This window comes from Salvelinus alpinus, chromosome 7 (genome assembly GCF_045679555.1).
Source record: "Salvelinus alpinus chromosome 7, SLU_Salpinus.1, whole genome shotgun sequence".
Classification (NCBI taxonomy): domain Eukaryota; kingdom Metazoa; phylum Chordata; class Actinopteri; order Salmoniformes; family Salmonidae; genus Salvelinus; species Salvelinus alpinus.
The window spans coordinates 84541762-84558750 of NC_092092.1; the positions used below are offsets into that span (position 1 = coordinate 84541762).

Below are 16989 nucleotides of genomic sequence, written 5' to 3' on the forward strand. Positions count from 1 at the left end.
CAGCGCTTTAAATGACAGCCTAGACACAAAGTGACAGCTATGGTATTAGAAAGGAAAAAAATAAAGAGAAAAGGGGAAACAGTGAAAGCTATACTGACCAAAAATATAAACGCAACATGCAAAGTGTTGGTCCCACGTTTGATGAGCTGAAGTAAAATATCTCAGAAAACGTTCTGTCACATTTTGTGCACAAATGTGTTTACATCACTGTTAGTGAGTATTTCTCCTTTGACAAGATAATCCATCCACCTGACAGGAGTGGCATATCAAGAAGATGATTAAACAGCATGACCATTACACAAGTGCACCTTGTGCTGGGGACAGTAAAAGGCCACTGTAAAATGTGCAATTTTGTCACACAACACAATGCCACAGATGTCTCGAGTTTTAAGGAAGCGTGTAATTGGCATGCTGTGACTGCAGGAACGTCCACCAGAGCTGTTGCCAGAGAATTTAACGTTCATTTCTCTACCTTAAGTCGCCTTCAACGTCTTTCTAGAGAATTTGGCAGTGAGTCCAACCTGCCTCACAACCGCAGACCACATGAAAACACGCCAGCCCGGGATCTCCTTCTTCACCTGGGGGATCCTCTGAGACCCGTCACCCGGACAACGGATGAAACTGAGGAGAATTTCTGTCTGTAGTAAAGCCCTTTTGTAGTGGAAAAACTCATTTTGATTGGCTGGGCCTGACTCCAAAAGTGGGTAGGCTTATCTCCTCGCACGCCCACCCATGGCTGCAACCCTGCCCAGGTCATGTAAAATCGAATAGATTAGGGCCTAATGAATTTATTTCAATTGACTGATTTCCTTATATGACCTGTACCTCAGTTATCTGTCAACAACAGTCCGTAACCGAGCACGTATCGAATAAAAATCGTTCAGAATACACAATTGAAACAGACTCTTTCAGCACCACGGACAGTTACTCTTTTAATCGGGAATTGCTATCCATCACCATGTAGGCTATATAACTACGGCAGGGCCTCGAATACATACATAGTAATGATAATTCATGGTCCAACTCTATGCAGAGCAATCAATCCGTCAAAACAATCATTAATTACCATGTAATTAATACCACATAATTAATACCACATAATTGTGTATAACAACGCATGATAAACTACTGTAATGGATCTCATTCCCTTCTCTCCAGGACCATGCCGAATAATTCATTAAAATGCTCTGTTTCAGGACCATGGACAGTGTTGTTTTAAAAAAACATTTGAAGTCGATATGGGTAGCCGTTAGCATGTGACTAGTACTGGGCCTACCACATTACTACGGTATACGACTATAGGCGGACAATAGACTACATGGAAGGTGATTCTTGGGTCTTTGCATCTCACCAGAGCACCAGGACCAGGGTCGAGATGGATGTGTTCATGAAAGGGTTGTCCAAAGCTAAAGACGGCATGGCTATCGCCGCGGAGAAGACTAAAGAGGGAGCTGCGCTGGCGGCGGAAAAGACCAAGGAAGGAGCCATGTTTATCGGTAAGACCCGACCTTTAGAAACGTTAGAACGAAAGCAATCTGATTTGGATTATCCGGTCCCTGTGATCCGGTCCCTGTGATATCCATGGCTTCAATGTAATGCATGCATATCACGAGCGCCTGCCAAGCGAGCGAGTCGTGTACAGCAGAGATTGCTTGATGGCTGCAGCAACCAATGAGCGTTGAGACCGCTGACATATAGAATGCCTCGTGAAGCGACGCTATATGTCCAGAGATAATGTACTTTTCCTTGATTGGTTGGAAAATGGGTGGGTCTTTTTTGTGATCTTCTTTAAAAGGATGTTATGGCTTCTCTTTGAGGCGCGTAGTAGTGAAGCATCATTGATTCCTCAATGCCAACATGGCATTTTCTTTGTGCTATTTGTTCATTCTGTAGGATACTGCAGACTACAATGGGTTCATTCTGTAGGCTACTGTGGGTTCATTCTGCAAGCTACTACAGGCTACTTTGGATTGATTCTGTTGGCTACTATGGGTTCATTCTGTAGGATACTGTGGGTTCATTGAGTAGGCTACTATGGGTTCATTCTGTAGGATACTGTGGGTTCATTCTGTAGGCTACTGTGGGTTCATTCTGTAGGATACTGTGGGTTCATTCTGTAGGCTACTGTGGGTTCAGTCTGTAGGCTACTGTGGGTTCAGTCTGTAGGCCACTGTGGGTTCATTCTGTAGGCTGCTATGGGTTCATTCCGCAGTCTTCTATTGGTTCATTCTGTAGGCTACTTTGGATTGATTCTGTAGGCTACTATTGGTTCATTCAGTAGACTACTATAGGTTCATTCACTAGGCTACTTTGGGTTCATTCTGTAAGCTACTATGGGTTCATTGAGTAGGCTACTATGGGTTCATTCTGTAGACTACTGTGGGTTCATTCTGTAGGCTACTGTGGGTACATTCTGTAGGCTACTGTGGGTTCATTCTGTAGGCTACTGTGGGTTCATTCTGTAGGCTACTGTGGGTACATTCTGTAGGCTACTGTGGGTGCATTCTGTGGGCTACTATGGGTTCATTCTGTAGGTTCCTGTGGGTTCATTCTGTAGGCTACTATTGGTTCATTCTGTAGGCTACTATGGGTTCATTCTGTAGGTTACTGTGGATTGGGCACTATGAATGAATGGAAGTAGGTGGTTGGCAGTGGCAGTCTCCATTATATGCAGGGCATTATTATATGGATATAATGTACAGGGAAAATATGTGCTCACAGATACACAACATGCCCAAAAGTATGTGGACACCTGCTCGTCAAACATCTCATTTCAAAATCTAGGACATTAATATGGAGTTTGCAGTACCCTTTGCTGCTATAATAGCCTCTACTTTTCTGGGAAGGCTTTCCACTAGATGTTTGAATAGTGCTGTGGGGTCTTGCTTTCATTCAGCCACAAAGGGCATTAATGAGGTCGGGCACTGATGTTGTGCGATTAGGCCTGGCTCGTAGTGTTCGATGGGGTTGAGGTCAGGGCCCTGCGCAGGCGAGTGAAGTTCTTCCACACCGATCTCAACAAACCATTTCTGTAAGGACCTCGCTTTGTGTACGGGGGCATTGTCATGCTGAAACAGGAAAGGGCGTTCCCCAAACTGTTGCCACAAAGTTGGAAGCATAGATTCATCTAGAATGTCATTGTATGCTGTAGCGTTACGATTTCCCTTCACTGGAACTAAGGGGCCTAGCCCGAACTATGAGAAACAGCCCCAGACCATTATTCCTCCTCCACCAAACTTTACAGTTGGCACTATGCATTCGGACAGGTAGCGTTCTCCTGGCATCCACCAAACCCAGATTTGTCTATCAGACTGCCACATGGTGAAGCGTGATTCATCACTCCAGAGAACGCGTTTCCACTGCTGCAGAGTCCAATGGCGGCGAGCTTTACATCACTCCAGCCGACGCTTGGCATTGCACATGGTGATCTTAGGCTTGTGAGCAGCTGCTCAGCCATGGAAACCCATTTCATGAAGCTCTCAATCAACAGTTCTTGTGCTGATGTTGCTTCCAGAGACAGTTTGGTAGTGAGTGTTGCAACTGAGGACAGCACTCGGCGGTACTGTTCTCTTAGCTTGTGTGGCCTACCACTTCGCGGCTGAGCCGTTGTTTCTCCTAGATGTTTCCAATTCACAATAACAGCACTTACAGCTGACCGGGAAAGCTCTAGCAGGGCAGAAATTTGACGAACTGACTTGTTGGAAAGATGGCATCCTATGACGGTGCCACGTTGAAAGTCACTGAGCTCTTCTGTAAGGCCATTCTACTGCCAATGTTTGTCTATGGAGATTGCGTGGCTGTGTGCTAAATTTTATAGACCTGTCAGCAACGGGTGTGGCTGAAATAGTCGAATCCACTAATTTCAAGGCGTGTCCACATACTTTGTCTGTATAGTGTATATTCAATAATGACGTCACTGACGTTATATTTGTACAAGGGGATTCAGATGTTGTAAATGACAACGAATGGTTTGCTGAGGTGTGTGCCTGACTGAACATGCCCAATTGTAGAAGGTACATCAGTGAATCAATGTATTAATCAATTGATCAATATTGTCCCAGTTGACAAAGTCAACTGTCTGTCTGTCTGTCTGTCTGTCTGTCTGTCTGTCTGTCTGTCTGTCTGTCTGTCTGTCTGTCTGTCTGTCTGTCTGTCTGTCTGTCTGTCTGTCTGTCTGTCTGTCTGTCTGTCTGTCTGTCTGTCTGTCTGTCTGTCTGTCTGTCTGTCTGTCTGTCTGTCTGTCTGTGTGTGTGTGTGTGTGTGAGGGCAGACTAGGCAGACCTCAGTGAATTCCCAGAGGAAGATAAGGAGAGTGCAGATCCCAACGTCTGGGATTAATAAACCTGCTGTTTGCTGTGGCTATACACTCGCATGGGACTTATTTCACCTGTAAATGGTCTGGTTGAAGTTGAACGTTTGTCCTCTAAAAATGCATTCTCAGAAACGGCTAATATAGTATGTGAAGATGTTTGTTGATGTTGAGGCGTTGTTTATACAGTAATGCCTCATTTACTGTGTGTGTATTAAAGAGGAATGTGTTGGTAACGCTATTGAGATAATTATCATTATGGATGAAAACATAGGATTTGGAAGGTAGTAACACATGATGCATGATAATGGAGGGGTAATGTAGCATTTTAATGTGGTGACACATGATGCGTGATAATGGTGGGGTAATGTAGCATTGTAATCTGGTAACACATGATGCGTGATAATGGAGGGGAAATGTAGCATTGTAATCTGGTAACACATGATGCATGATAATGGAGGGGTAATGTAGCATTGTAGTCTGGTAACACACGATGCGTGATAATGGAGGGGTAATGTAGCATTGTAATCTGGTAACAGATGTCTTGTTCTCCCTTTTCAGGCACCAAGGCCAAAGATGGTGTTGGTTCAGGTACGTTTACTGTTCAGGCTTTAGTTCAGATGTTGACATCAGCGCTACAGTATCACAACAGTAAGATACTTAGACTCTTCCAAGTCACAATCAGGTTAGGCTGGATCAGATAATAAGAGTGTGGTGCACAAACCAAGCAGGATTAAACAGGATGAGACAGGTAAAGATACATAATGCCTTAGAGACAATCTAGGATATCGAACCAAACAGGATTAGACAGGTAAAGATACATAATGCCTTAGAGACAATCTAGGACATCGAACCAAACAGGATTAGACAGGATTAGACTGGTAAAGATATATAATGCCTTAGAAACAAACTAGGAGATCAAACCAAACAGGATTAGACAGGATTAGACTGGTAAAGATATATAAGGCCTTAAAGACAAACTACGATATCGAACCAAACAGGATTAGACTGGTAAAGATATATAATGCCTTAGAGACAAACTAGGACTTCAGGGGATGTGCTTTGTGTGTGTTAATGTGTGTGTGTGTGTGTGTGTGCATTTGGTGTGTGTGTGTTAATAATATGTTTGTGTGTATGTTAATGTGTGTGTGTGTGTGTTAATGTGTGTGTGTGTTAATGTGTGTGTGTGTGTGTGTGTGTGTGTGTGTGTGTGTGTGTGTGTGTGTGTGTGTGTGTGTGTGTGTGTGTGTGTGTGTGTGTGTGTGTGTGTTAATAATGTGTGTGTGTGTATGTTAATGTCTGTGTGAATTAATAATGTGTGTGTGTTAATAATGTGTGTGTGTGTGTGTGTTAATAATGTGTGTGTGTGTGTGTTAATAATGTGTGTGTGTGTGTGTGTTAATAATGTGTGTGTGTGTGATGATATGTTAATGTGTGTGTGTTAATAATGTGTGTGTGTGTGTGTGTTAATAATGTCTGTGTGTGTGATGATGCAGCGAAGGACCTTGCTGGTGGAGCCATGGGGAATATCGCTGCTGCCACCGGCCTGGGGAAGAAGGACGAGTTCCCATCTGACATGAACGTACGACTAACACACACACACCCACACACACACACACACACACACACACACACACACACACACACACACACACACACACACACACACCCACACACACCACACACACACACACACACACACACACACACACACACACACACACACACACACACACACACACACACACACACACACACACACACACACACACACACACACACACACACACACACACAGTCCTATCATCCTTGTGTCCTTAGAAAAAAACATGTCATATTTTTTTAAAGTGAAGATCAAATAAGCATTTTCACATGTACGAAAACTTCGAGGTTGAAATTATGTTTTTCATCACGTGTGAAAAGATGGTGTTAACATGTTGGAGTAGCAATGTTTCCACTGGTGGAATTAGGGTGACTACATCTAGAAAGCACCAATGTGGGACAAGGGACATTTTGTAGGACATTCACAGAACAGTGGACATAATAAATAAAAACATTGGGGGGAGGCAGGTTTAATGGATCACATTGAAATGGTAACATAAACTCAGTGGCCAGTTAATTAGGAACATCACCCCGTTCACGAAAATGGTTCGCTCCTAAAGACTGTGATTCACGTGGCCCCGTGGCTTGCTCTATAAAGCAGGCCAGCCAGGCATCGAGACATTCAGATACTGTTCGATCGAACGTTAGAACGGGGAAAAACGAGTGACTTAAGCCACTTTGAGCGTGATACGATCGTCGGTGCCAGGTTGCGCCGGTTTTGGTATCTCGGAAACGTCCGGCGTCCTGGGCTTTTCACACACGACAGTGTCAATGGTTTATCGAGAACGGTACGACAAACAAAACAACATCCAGTCAGCGACAGTCCTGTGGACGAAAACAAGTCATTGGTGAGAGTTCGAAGGAGAATGGTGCAGTGTAACAGGCAGGCCACAAACAGGCCCACAACGGCGCAGTACAACAGTGGTGTGCAGAACGGCAACAAGGAACGCACAACTAGTCGACCCTTGTCACGGATGGGCTATTGCAGCAGACGACCACACCGAGTTCCACTCCTATCAGCTAAGAACATCGCCTGGTCCGATGAATCCCGGTTCCTGTTACGTCATGCTGATAGCTGAGTCAGGATTTGGCGTAGGCGCCATGAGTCCATGGCCCCGTCCTGCCTGGTGTCAACGGTACAGGCTGGTGGCGGGGGTGTAAAGGTGTGGGGGAATGTTTTCCTGGCACACGTTAAGTCCCTTGATACCAAAACTGAGCAATGTTTCCATGCAACGAATAATTTAGGCTGTTCTGGAGGCAAAGGGGGGTCCAACTCGGTAGTAGATGGGTGTACCTAATAATCTGGCTGTTGTAGTTCTGTGTAGTTCTGCTGTTGTAGTTCTGTGTAGTTCTGCTGTTGTAGTTCTGTGTAGTTCTGCTGTTGTAGTTCTGTGTAGTTCTGCTGTTGTAGTTCTGTGTAGTTCTGCTGTTGTAGTTCAGTGTAGTTCTGCTGTTGTAGTTCTGTGTAGTTCTGCTGTTGTAGTTCTGTGTAGTTCTGTGTAGTTCTGCTGTTGTAGTTCTGTGTAGTTCTGCTGTTGTAGTTCAGTGTAGTTCTGCTGTGTAGTTCAGTGTAGTTCTGCTGTTGTAGTTCTGTGTAGTTCTGCTGTTGTAGTTCTGCTGTATAGTTCAGTGTAGTTCTGCTGTGTGAAGGTCACTGCCTGTTAAAGGGGCAATCCGTAGTTGCTACATCCATTTAGAAATGCATTATATGTACCAATTGATTCTCGAAGAATGTAATATCTCATGAGCTTAATTAAACTCTCATACCCCATCAGAAACCAGAATATAAATTTGTTGTACTCCAATGTTTGTAAATGTAAACAAATACTGTATAGCCTCAAAACATGGTTAACCCACTCGAGTTGATGTCCGCGCCCCCCGTGCAAATCTAATTAGCATAATTACAAATGTCCCCATCAAAATTGGTCAGTTTAAGCTAGAGATATCTGGGTCTCAATCCACTGCATGTCCCACTGAGCCATGAGACATCTGTGGTGAAAGGTGGCAGAGCCAGAATGGTGTTTATCAGCACCATGAGACCTGGTAAAGCCAGTCAACCAGCCAGCCAGTCAGTCAGTTCACCAGCCAGCCTGCCAGTCAGTCAGCCAGCCAGTCAGCTAGTCAGCCAGCCAGTCAGTCAGGCAGTCAGCCAGTCAGCCAGCCTTTGAGACATCTGTGGTGAAAGGTGACAAAGCTAGAGCGGTGATTATCAGGACCATGAGACATCCCCAAAATCGGTCTTCTCAAAAAATCGTCTGTAGCGTTCGAACGGTTTGACCTATAAACTATTATGACCCCCCGATGGAAAGATGAGACTCTCACCAACAAGTACATGTCAGTTGTTTTGCTCTTCTGGGTAAAAACGTATAATTTAGATGTCGTGGAGGGTCAGTCTTTGCATCCGTAGCGCAGTCCATGAATTTGAGAGTGGTTGCATTGTTCCATCCCCATCAGCTTTTTCCAGAAAACTGTGGCGGGGACGATACATTGTTAATGTTTCATTTAAGGATTGCTGCTTTAAACCCCTGTAATAGAGTCATAGTGTTATTGTAACGTCCTGACCAGAGTTATTATGTGTTTTGCTTGTTTAGTGTTGGTCAGGACGTGAGCTGGGTGGGAATTCTATGTTGTGTGTCTAGTTTGTCTGTTTCTATGTCCAGCCTAATATGGTTCTCAATCAGAGGCAGATGGTAATCGTTGTCCCTGATTGAGAATCATATATAGGAGGCTTGTTTTGTGTTGGGATTTTGTGGGTGTTTGTTTCCTGTCTCTGTGATTGTCTGCACCAGATAGGTCTGTCTCGGTTTTTGCACATTTGTTATTTTGTATTGTTGTTTGTAGTGTTTCACTTGTTCTTGATTAAACATGTTTAACACTAGCCGCGCTGCACTTTGGTCCAATCCTTCAACCCTGGAAGAAAACCGTTAGTTATTATGTGGTGTAATCCTCTACTGAGTTACTGTAGTAATGTCAAGCAGTCAAGAGCAAAAATATTAGTTTTGCAAAACAAAAATAATGCTTTTGTAAGCAAAACATGAACCCAAAATATTGATAGGAAAACAAAGCATTGCAAGGAAATAATTTCAAAATAAAATAAATAAATTGTAAATGGAGGCAAAAAAAAGCTTCCCCCTTTCCTGCAATTTTCCCTCTCTTTGGTCATGTGACCCTGGTCCTTTGGTCATGTGACCCTGGTCCTTTGGTTATGTTACCCTGGCCTTTGGTTATGTTACCCTGGTCCTTTGGTTATGTTACCCTGGCCTTTGGTTATGTTACCCTGGCCTTTGGTTATGTTACCCTGGCCTTTGGTTATGTTACCCTGGCCTTTGGTTATGTTACCCTGGCCTTTGGTTATGTTACCCTGGCCTTTGGTTATGTTACCCTGGCCTTTGGTTATGCTGCCTTTTCTCCAGTTGCAAGTTTTGACACATTCATTCCAGGAACATAGCACCCTGCATTCCACTGCTGGTTTGCGTCTGAAGCTAAGCAGGGTTGGTCCTGGTCGCAGCAGGGTTGGTCCTGGTCGAAGCAGGGTTGGTCCTGGTCGCAGCAGGGTTGGTCCTGGTCGAAGCAGGGTTGGTCCTGGTCGAAGCAGGGTTGGTCCTGGTCGAAGCAGGGTTGGTCCTGGTCGAAGCAGGGTTGGTCCTGGTCGAAGCAAGGTTGGGCCTGGTCGAAGCAGGGTTGGGCCTGGTCGAAGCAGGGTTGGTCCTGGTCGAAGCAGGGTTGGTCCTGGTCGAAGCAGGGTTGGTCCTGGTCGAAGCAGGGTTGGTCCTGGTCGAAGCAGGGTTGGTCCTGGTCGAAGCAGGGTTGGTCCTGGTCGAAGCAGGGTTGGTCCTGGTCGAAGCAAGGTTGGGCCTGGTCGAAGCAGGGTTGGTCCCGGTCGAAGCAGGGTTGGTCCTGGTCGAAGCAGGGTTGGTCCCGGTCGAAGCAAGGTTGGTCCTGGTCGAAGCAGGGTTGGTCCTGGTCGAAGCAAGGTTGGGCCTGGTCGAAGCAAGGTTGGGCCTGGTCGAAGCAGGGTTGGGCCTGGTCGAAGCAAGGTTGGGCCTGGTCGAAGCAGGGTTGGTCCTGGTCGAAGCAGGGTTGGTCCTGGTCGAAGCAGGGTTGGTCCCGGTCGAAGCAAGGTTGGGCCTGGTCGAAGCAGGGTTGGTCCTGGTCGAAGCAGGGTTGGGCCTGGTCGAAGCAAGGTTGGGCCTGGTCGAAGCAGGGTTGGTCCTGGTCGAAGCAGGGTTGGTCCTGGTCGGTCCCTGGACTGGATGTAGCTGGAAATGGTGTAAAATAAACGTAAAGAATAAACATGAAAGGTAAACATAAACATGTGGGGATTCTTTTTTTCAGAAGGGAAAAGCACATGAAAAATGTACAAGTACAACTGTCTCACATGATAACTACTGATAATAATAATATTGTTTTTGAATTCATGGGCAGTTTTTTTTGTACGGGTTTTTCTGAAAAGAGACATTTCATTATGTGTTCAACAGTGACAGACATACAACTGAAGGAACTGGCTAGAGAAAAGAGTCTCTAGTCCTGCCGGATTCTAACAGTGACAGACATTCTCCTGGGTTTAGTGGGTAAGACTACAGCAGAGAGAGGCAGTTCTCAGCAGACACTCAAACACTACGCACACAAAAGCACTTAGATGCCATAGAGACTGTGCAGTCAGTCAGCCAGTCAGTTAGTCAGTCAGCCAGCCAATCAGCCAGTCAGTTAGCCAGTAAACTAGTCAGCCAGTCAGTTAGTCAGTCAGCCAGTTAGCCAGTCAGCCAGTCAGCCAGTCAGCCAGTCAGTTAGCCAGTAAACTAGTCAGCCAGTCAGTTAGTCAGTCAGCCAGTTAGCCAGCCAGTCAGTCAGTCAACCAGCCAGCCAGTCAGTTAGCCAGCCAGTCAGTCCACCAGCCAGCCTGTCAGCCAGTCAGGCAGTCAGCCAGCCAGCCAGTCAGTCAGGCAGTCAGCCAGCCAGTCAGCCAGTCAGTTAGCCAGCCAGTCAGCCAGTCAGTTAGCCAGCCAGTCAGTCAGTCAGCCAGTCAGTTAGCCAGCCAGTTAGCCAGCCAGTCAGCCAGTCATTCAGTTAGCCAGTCAGCCAGTCAGTTAGCCAGCCAGTCAGTTAGCCAGCCAGTCAGTTAGCCAGCCAGCCAGTCAGCCAGTCAGTTAGCCAGCCAGTCAGCCAGTCAGTTAGCCAGTCAGCTAGCCAGCCAGCCAGCCAGCCAGCCAGTCAGTTAACCAGCCAGTTAACCAGCCAGTCAGGTAGCCAGTCAGCCAGCCAGTCAGTTAGCCAGTCAGCTAGCCAGCCAGTCAGCCAGCCAGCCAGTCAGTTAGCCAGCCAGCCAGTCAGTTAGCCAGCCAGCCAGCCAGTCAGTTAGCCAGTCAGCTAGCCAGTCAGTCAGTAGCCAGCCAGTCAGTTAGCCATTCAGTTAGCCAGCCAGTCAGTTAGCCAGTCAGCCAGCCAGTCAGCCAGCCAGCCAGTCAGTTAGCCAGCCAGCCAGCCAGTCAGTTAGCCAGTCAACCAGGACAGGTGAAGTGTAATAACCCCTTCTCTAGGACTGTCAACCTCCTCTCCTCTGCTCTCCTCTCCTCTGCTCTCCTCTCCTCTGCTCTCCTCCATCTGAGGCGTGAGTCCATTGCTTGCAGGGGGAAAGGTTTTGATTGTATTTGTCCGTTTTAGTTATTATCTCTCCCTAGTCAATCACACGCTATATCAGCCAGCCAGTCAGCCAGCTACAGCCAGCCAGTCATCCAGGACAGGTGAAGTGTAATAACCCCTTCTCTAGGTCTATCAACCTCTCCTCTCCTCTCCTCTCCTCTCCTGTCCTGTCCTGTCCTCTCCCCACTCCTGCTTTGCTCCCAGGCAACCTTGCCCAATGTCATTACTCTCTATGGGCTGCACTCTCAATTAAAACACATAGGTGGCAGTGGGGTGCGTGAGGGTGTGTGGGAGGAAGAGGTGGTGGGGCTTGGTTGCTTTTCTTCTTTGACATTGTGACTAGCTGTCCCACTAAACCCCAGAAAACATCCACATGACACCTTGTTTCCAGGGCGAATCCTCTTTATTTGACTTACTGTATCTCTCTCCGTAGGATGCTTCCTCTTGACCAATCATACTCTATATCACTGTTGTGAACAACGACAACCTGCCTAGTCAAGCCTCATTTTTGTCATACTGTTATCTGAAAACCCCTGCATCAGTAGTATAAAGCCCATCACCAGCCCCATATATCACTAATATACAGACTATCACCAGCCCCTATATCACTAGTATACAGACTATCACCAGCCCCTATATCACTATAGACTATCACCAGCCCTATATCACTATAGACTATCACCAGCCCCTATTTCACTATAGACTATCACCAGCCCCTATATCACTATAGACTATCACGAGCCCCTATATCACTATAGACTATCACCAGCCCCTATATTACTATAGACTATCACCAGCCCCTATATCACTATAGACTATCACCAGCCCTATATCACTAGTATACAGACTATCACCAGCCCCTATATCACCATAGACTATCACCAGCCCTATATCACTATAGACTATCACCAGCCCCTATATTACTATAGACTATCACCAGCCCCTATATCACTATAGACTATCACCAGCCCCTATATCACTAGTATATAGACTATCACCAGCCCCTATATCACTATAGACTATCACCAGCCCCTATATCACTATAGACTATCACCAGCCCCTATATCACTATAGACTATCGCCAGCCCCTATATCACTATAGACTATCACCAGCCCCTATATCACTAGTATATAGACTATCACCAGCCCCTATATCACCATAGACTATCACCAGCCCCTATATCACTATAGACTATCACCAGCCCCTATATCACTAGTATACAGACTATCACCAGCCCCTATATCACTATAGACTATCACCAGCCCCTATATCACTATAGACTATCCCCTGACCTACATCACTATAGACTATCACCAGCCCCTATATCACTATAGACTATCCCTGCCCCTATATCACTATAGACTATCCCCTGACCTACATCACTATAGACTATCATCAGCCCCTATATCACTATAGACTATCACCAGCCCCTATATCACTATAGACTATCACCAGCCCCTATATCACTATAGACTATCACCAGCCCCTATATTACTATAGACTATCACCAGCCCCTATATCACTATAGACTATCACCAGCCCTATATCACTAGTATATAGACTATCACCAGCCCCTATATCACTAGTATACAGACTATCACCAGCCCCTATATCACCATAGACTATCACCAGCCCTATATCACTATAGACTATCACCAGCCCCTATATTCCTATAGACTACCACCAGCCCCTATATCACTATAGACTATCACCAGCCCCTATATCACTAGTATATAGACTATCACCAGCCCCTATATCACTATCGACTATCACCAGCCCCTATATCACTATAGACTATCACCAGCCCCTATATCACTATAGACTATCGCCAGCCCCTATATCACTATAGACTATCACCAGCCCCTATATCACTAGTATATAGACTATCACCAGCCCCTATATCACCATAGACTATCACCAGCCCCTATATCACTATAGACTATCACCAGCCCCTATATCACTAGTATACAGACTATCACCAGCCCCTATATTACTATAGACTATCACCAGCCCCTATATCACTATAGACTATCACCAGCCCCTATATCACTAGTATACAGACTATCACCAGCCCCTATATCACTATAGACTATCGCCAGCCCCTATATCACTATAGACTATCACCAGCCCCTATATCACTAGTATATAGACTATCACCAGCCCCTATATCACCATAGACTATCACCAGCCCCTATATCACTATAGACTATCACCAGCCCCTATATCACTAGTATACAGACTATCACCAGCCCCTATATCACTATAGACTATCGCCAGCCCCTATATAACTATAGACTATCACCAGCCCCTATATCACTAGTATATAGACTATCACCAGCCCCTATATCACCATAGACTATCACCAGCCCCTATATCACTATAGACTATCACCAGCCCCTATATCACTAGTATACAGACTATCACCAGCCCCTATATCACTATAGACTATCACCTGCCCCTATATCACTATAGACTATCACCAGCCCCTATATCACTATAGACTATCACCAGCCCCTATATCACTATAGACTATCACCAGCCACTATATCACTATAGACTATCACCAGCCCTATATCACTATAGACTATCACCAGCCCTATATCACTATAGACTATCACCAGCCCCTATATCACTATAGACTATCACCAGCCCCTATATCACTATATACTATCACCAGCCCCTATAACACTATAGACTATCACCAGCCCCTATATCACTATAGACTATCACCAGCCCCTATATCACTAGTATACAGACTATCACCAGCCCCTATATCACTATAGACTATCACCAGCCACTATATCACTATAGACTATCACCAGCCCCTATATCACTATAGACTATCACCAGCCCCTATATCACTATAGACTATCACCAGCCCTTATATCACTACAGACTATCACCAGCCCTATATCACTAGTATATAGACTATCACCAGCCCCTATATCACTAGTATACAGACTATCACCAGCCCCTATATCACCATAGACTATCACCAGCCCTATATCACTATAGACTATCACCAGCCCCTATATTACTATAGACTATCACCAGCCCCTATATCACTATAGACTATCACCAGCCCCTATATCACTAGTATATAGACTATCACCAGCCCCTATATCACTATAGACTATCACCAGCCCCTATATCACTATAGACTATCACCAGCCCCTATATCACTATAGACTATCGCCAGCCCCTATATCACTATAGACTATCACCAGCCCCTATATCACTAGTATATAGACTATCACCAGCCCCTATATCACCATAGACTATCACCAGCCCCTATATCACTATAGACTATCACCAGCCCCTATATCACTAGTATACAGACTATCACCAGCCCCTATATCACTATAGACTATCACCAGCCCCTATATCACTATAGACTATCCCCTGACCTACATCACTATAGACTATCACCAGCCCCTATATCACTATAGACTATCACCTGCCCCTATATCACTATAGACTATCCCCTGACCTACATCACTATAGACTATCACCAGCCCCTATATCACTATAGACTATCACCAGCCACTATATCACTATAGACTATCACCAGCCCTATATCACTATAGACTATCACCAGCCCTATATCACTATAGACTATCACCAGCCCCTATATCACTATAGACTATCACCAGCCCCTATATCACTATATACTATCACCTGCCCCTATAACACTATAGACTATCACCAGCCCCTATATCACTATAGACTATCACCAGCCCCTATATCACTAGTATACAGACTATCACCCGCCCCTATATCACTATAGACTATCACCAGCCACTATATCACTATAGACTATCACCAGCCCCTATATCACTATAGACTATCACCAGCCCCTATATCACTATAGACTATCACCAGCCCTTATATCACTACAGACTATCACCAGCCCCTATATCACTATAGACTATCACCAGCCCCTATATCACTATAGACTATCACCAGCCCTTATATGACTATAGACTATCACCAGCCCTGTATCACTATAGACTATCACCAGCCCCTATATCACTATATACTATCATCAGCCCCTATATCACTATAGACTATCACCAGCCACTATAACACTAGTATATAGACTATCACCAGCCCCTATATCACCATAGACTATCACCAGCCCCTATATCACTATAGACTATCACCAGCCCCTATAGACTGTCACCAGCCCCTATATCACTATAGACTATCACCAACCCCTATATTACTAGTATACAGACTATCACCAGCCCCTATATCACTATAGACTATCACCAGCCCCTATATCACTAGTATATAGACTATCACCAGCCCCTATATCACTATAGACTATCACCAGCCCCTATATCACTAGTATACAGACTATCACCAGCCCCTATATCACCATAGACTATCACCAGCCCCTATATCACTAGTATATAGACTATCACCAGCCCCTATATCACTATAGACTATCACCAGCCCCTATATCACTATAGACTATCACCAGCCCCTATAGACTGTCACCAGCCCCTATATCTGTATCTCCTGGGTGGCGCAGTGGTCTAGGGCACTGCATCGCAGTGCTAGCTGCGCCACCAGAGTCTCTGGGTTCGCGCCCAGGCTGGGCTGGGTTCGCGCCCAGGCTCTGTCGCAGCCGGCCGCAACCGGGAGATCCGTGGGGCGACGCACAATTGGCATAGCGTCGCCCGGGTTAGGGAGGGTTTGGCCGGTAGGGAGGGTTTGGCCGGTAGGGATATCCTTGTCTCAGTATGTAAAAAAAAATTTAATAAAATGTATGCACTCTACTGTAAGTCGCTCTGGATAAGAGCGTCTGCTAAATGACTAAAATGTAAATGTATATCACTATAGACTATCACCAGCCCCTATATTACTATAGACTATAACCAGCCCCTATATCACTATAGACTATCACCAGCCCCTATATCACCATAGACTATCACCAGCCCCTATATCACTAGTATACAAACTATAACCAGCCCCTATATCACTATAGACTATCACCAGCCCCTATATCACTATAGACTATCACCAGCCCCTATATCACTAGTATATAGACTATCACCAGCCACTATCTCACTATAGACTATCACCAGCCCCTATATCACTATAGACTATCACCAGCCCCTATATCACTATAGACTATCACCTGCCCCTATATCACTATAGACTATCACCTGCCCCTATATCACTATAGACTATCACCAGCCCTTATATCACTAGTATACAGACTATCACCAGCCCCTATATCACTATAGATTATCACCAGCCCCTATATCACTATAGACTATCACCAGCCCCTATATCACTAGTATACAGACTATCACCAGCCCCTATATCACTATAGACTATCACCAGCCCCTATATCACTATAGACTATCAACAGCCCCTATATCACTATAGACTATCACCAGCCCTATATCACTATAGACTATCACCA

At 45.4% G+C, this 16989-nt stretch overlaps 1 protein-coding gene across 3 annotated transcripts in view; it reads left to right on the forward strand.

Moving 5' to 3' along the window:
- Positions 1 to 16989, forward strand: part of LOC139581782 (beta-synuclein-like) — a 64483-nt gene that overhangs the window by 1111 nt on the left and 46383 nt on the right. For all 3 annotated transcript variants that reach the window (XM_071411940.1, XM_071411941.1, XM_071411942.1), the window contains exons 2-4: positions 1355 to 1496; positions 4871 to 4900; positions 5806 to 5891. In XM_071411940.1, coding sequence (XP_071268041.1) covers positions 1376 to 1496; positions 4871 to 4900; positions 5806 to 5891 — 237 coding nt within the window. In that variant the 5' untranslated portion in view covers positions 1355 to 1375. The remainder of the gene's footprint in view (positions 1 to 1354; positions 1497 to 4870; positions 4901 to 5805; positions 5892 to 16989) is intronic.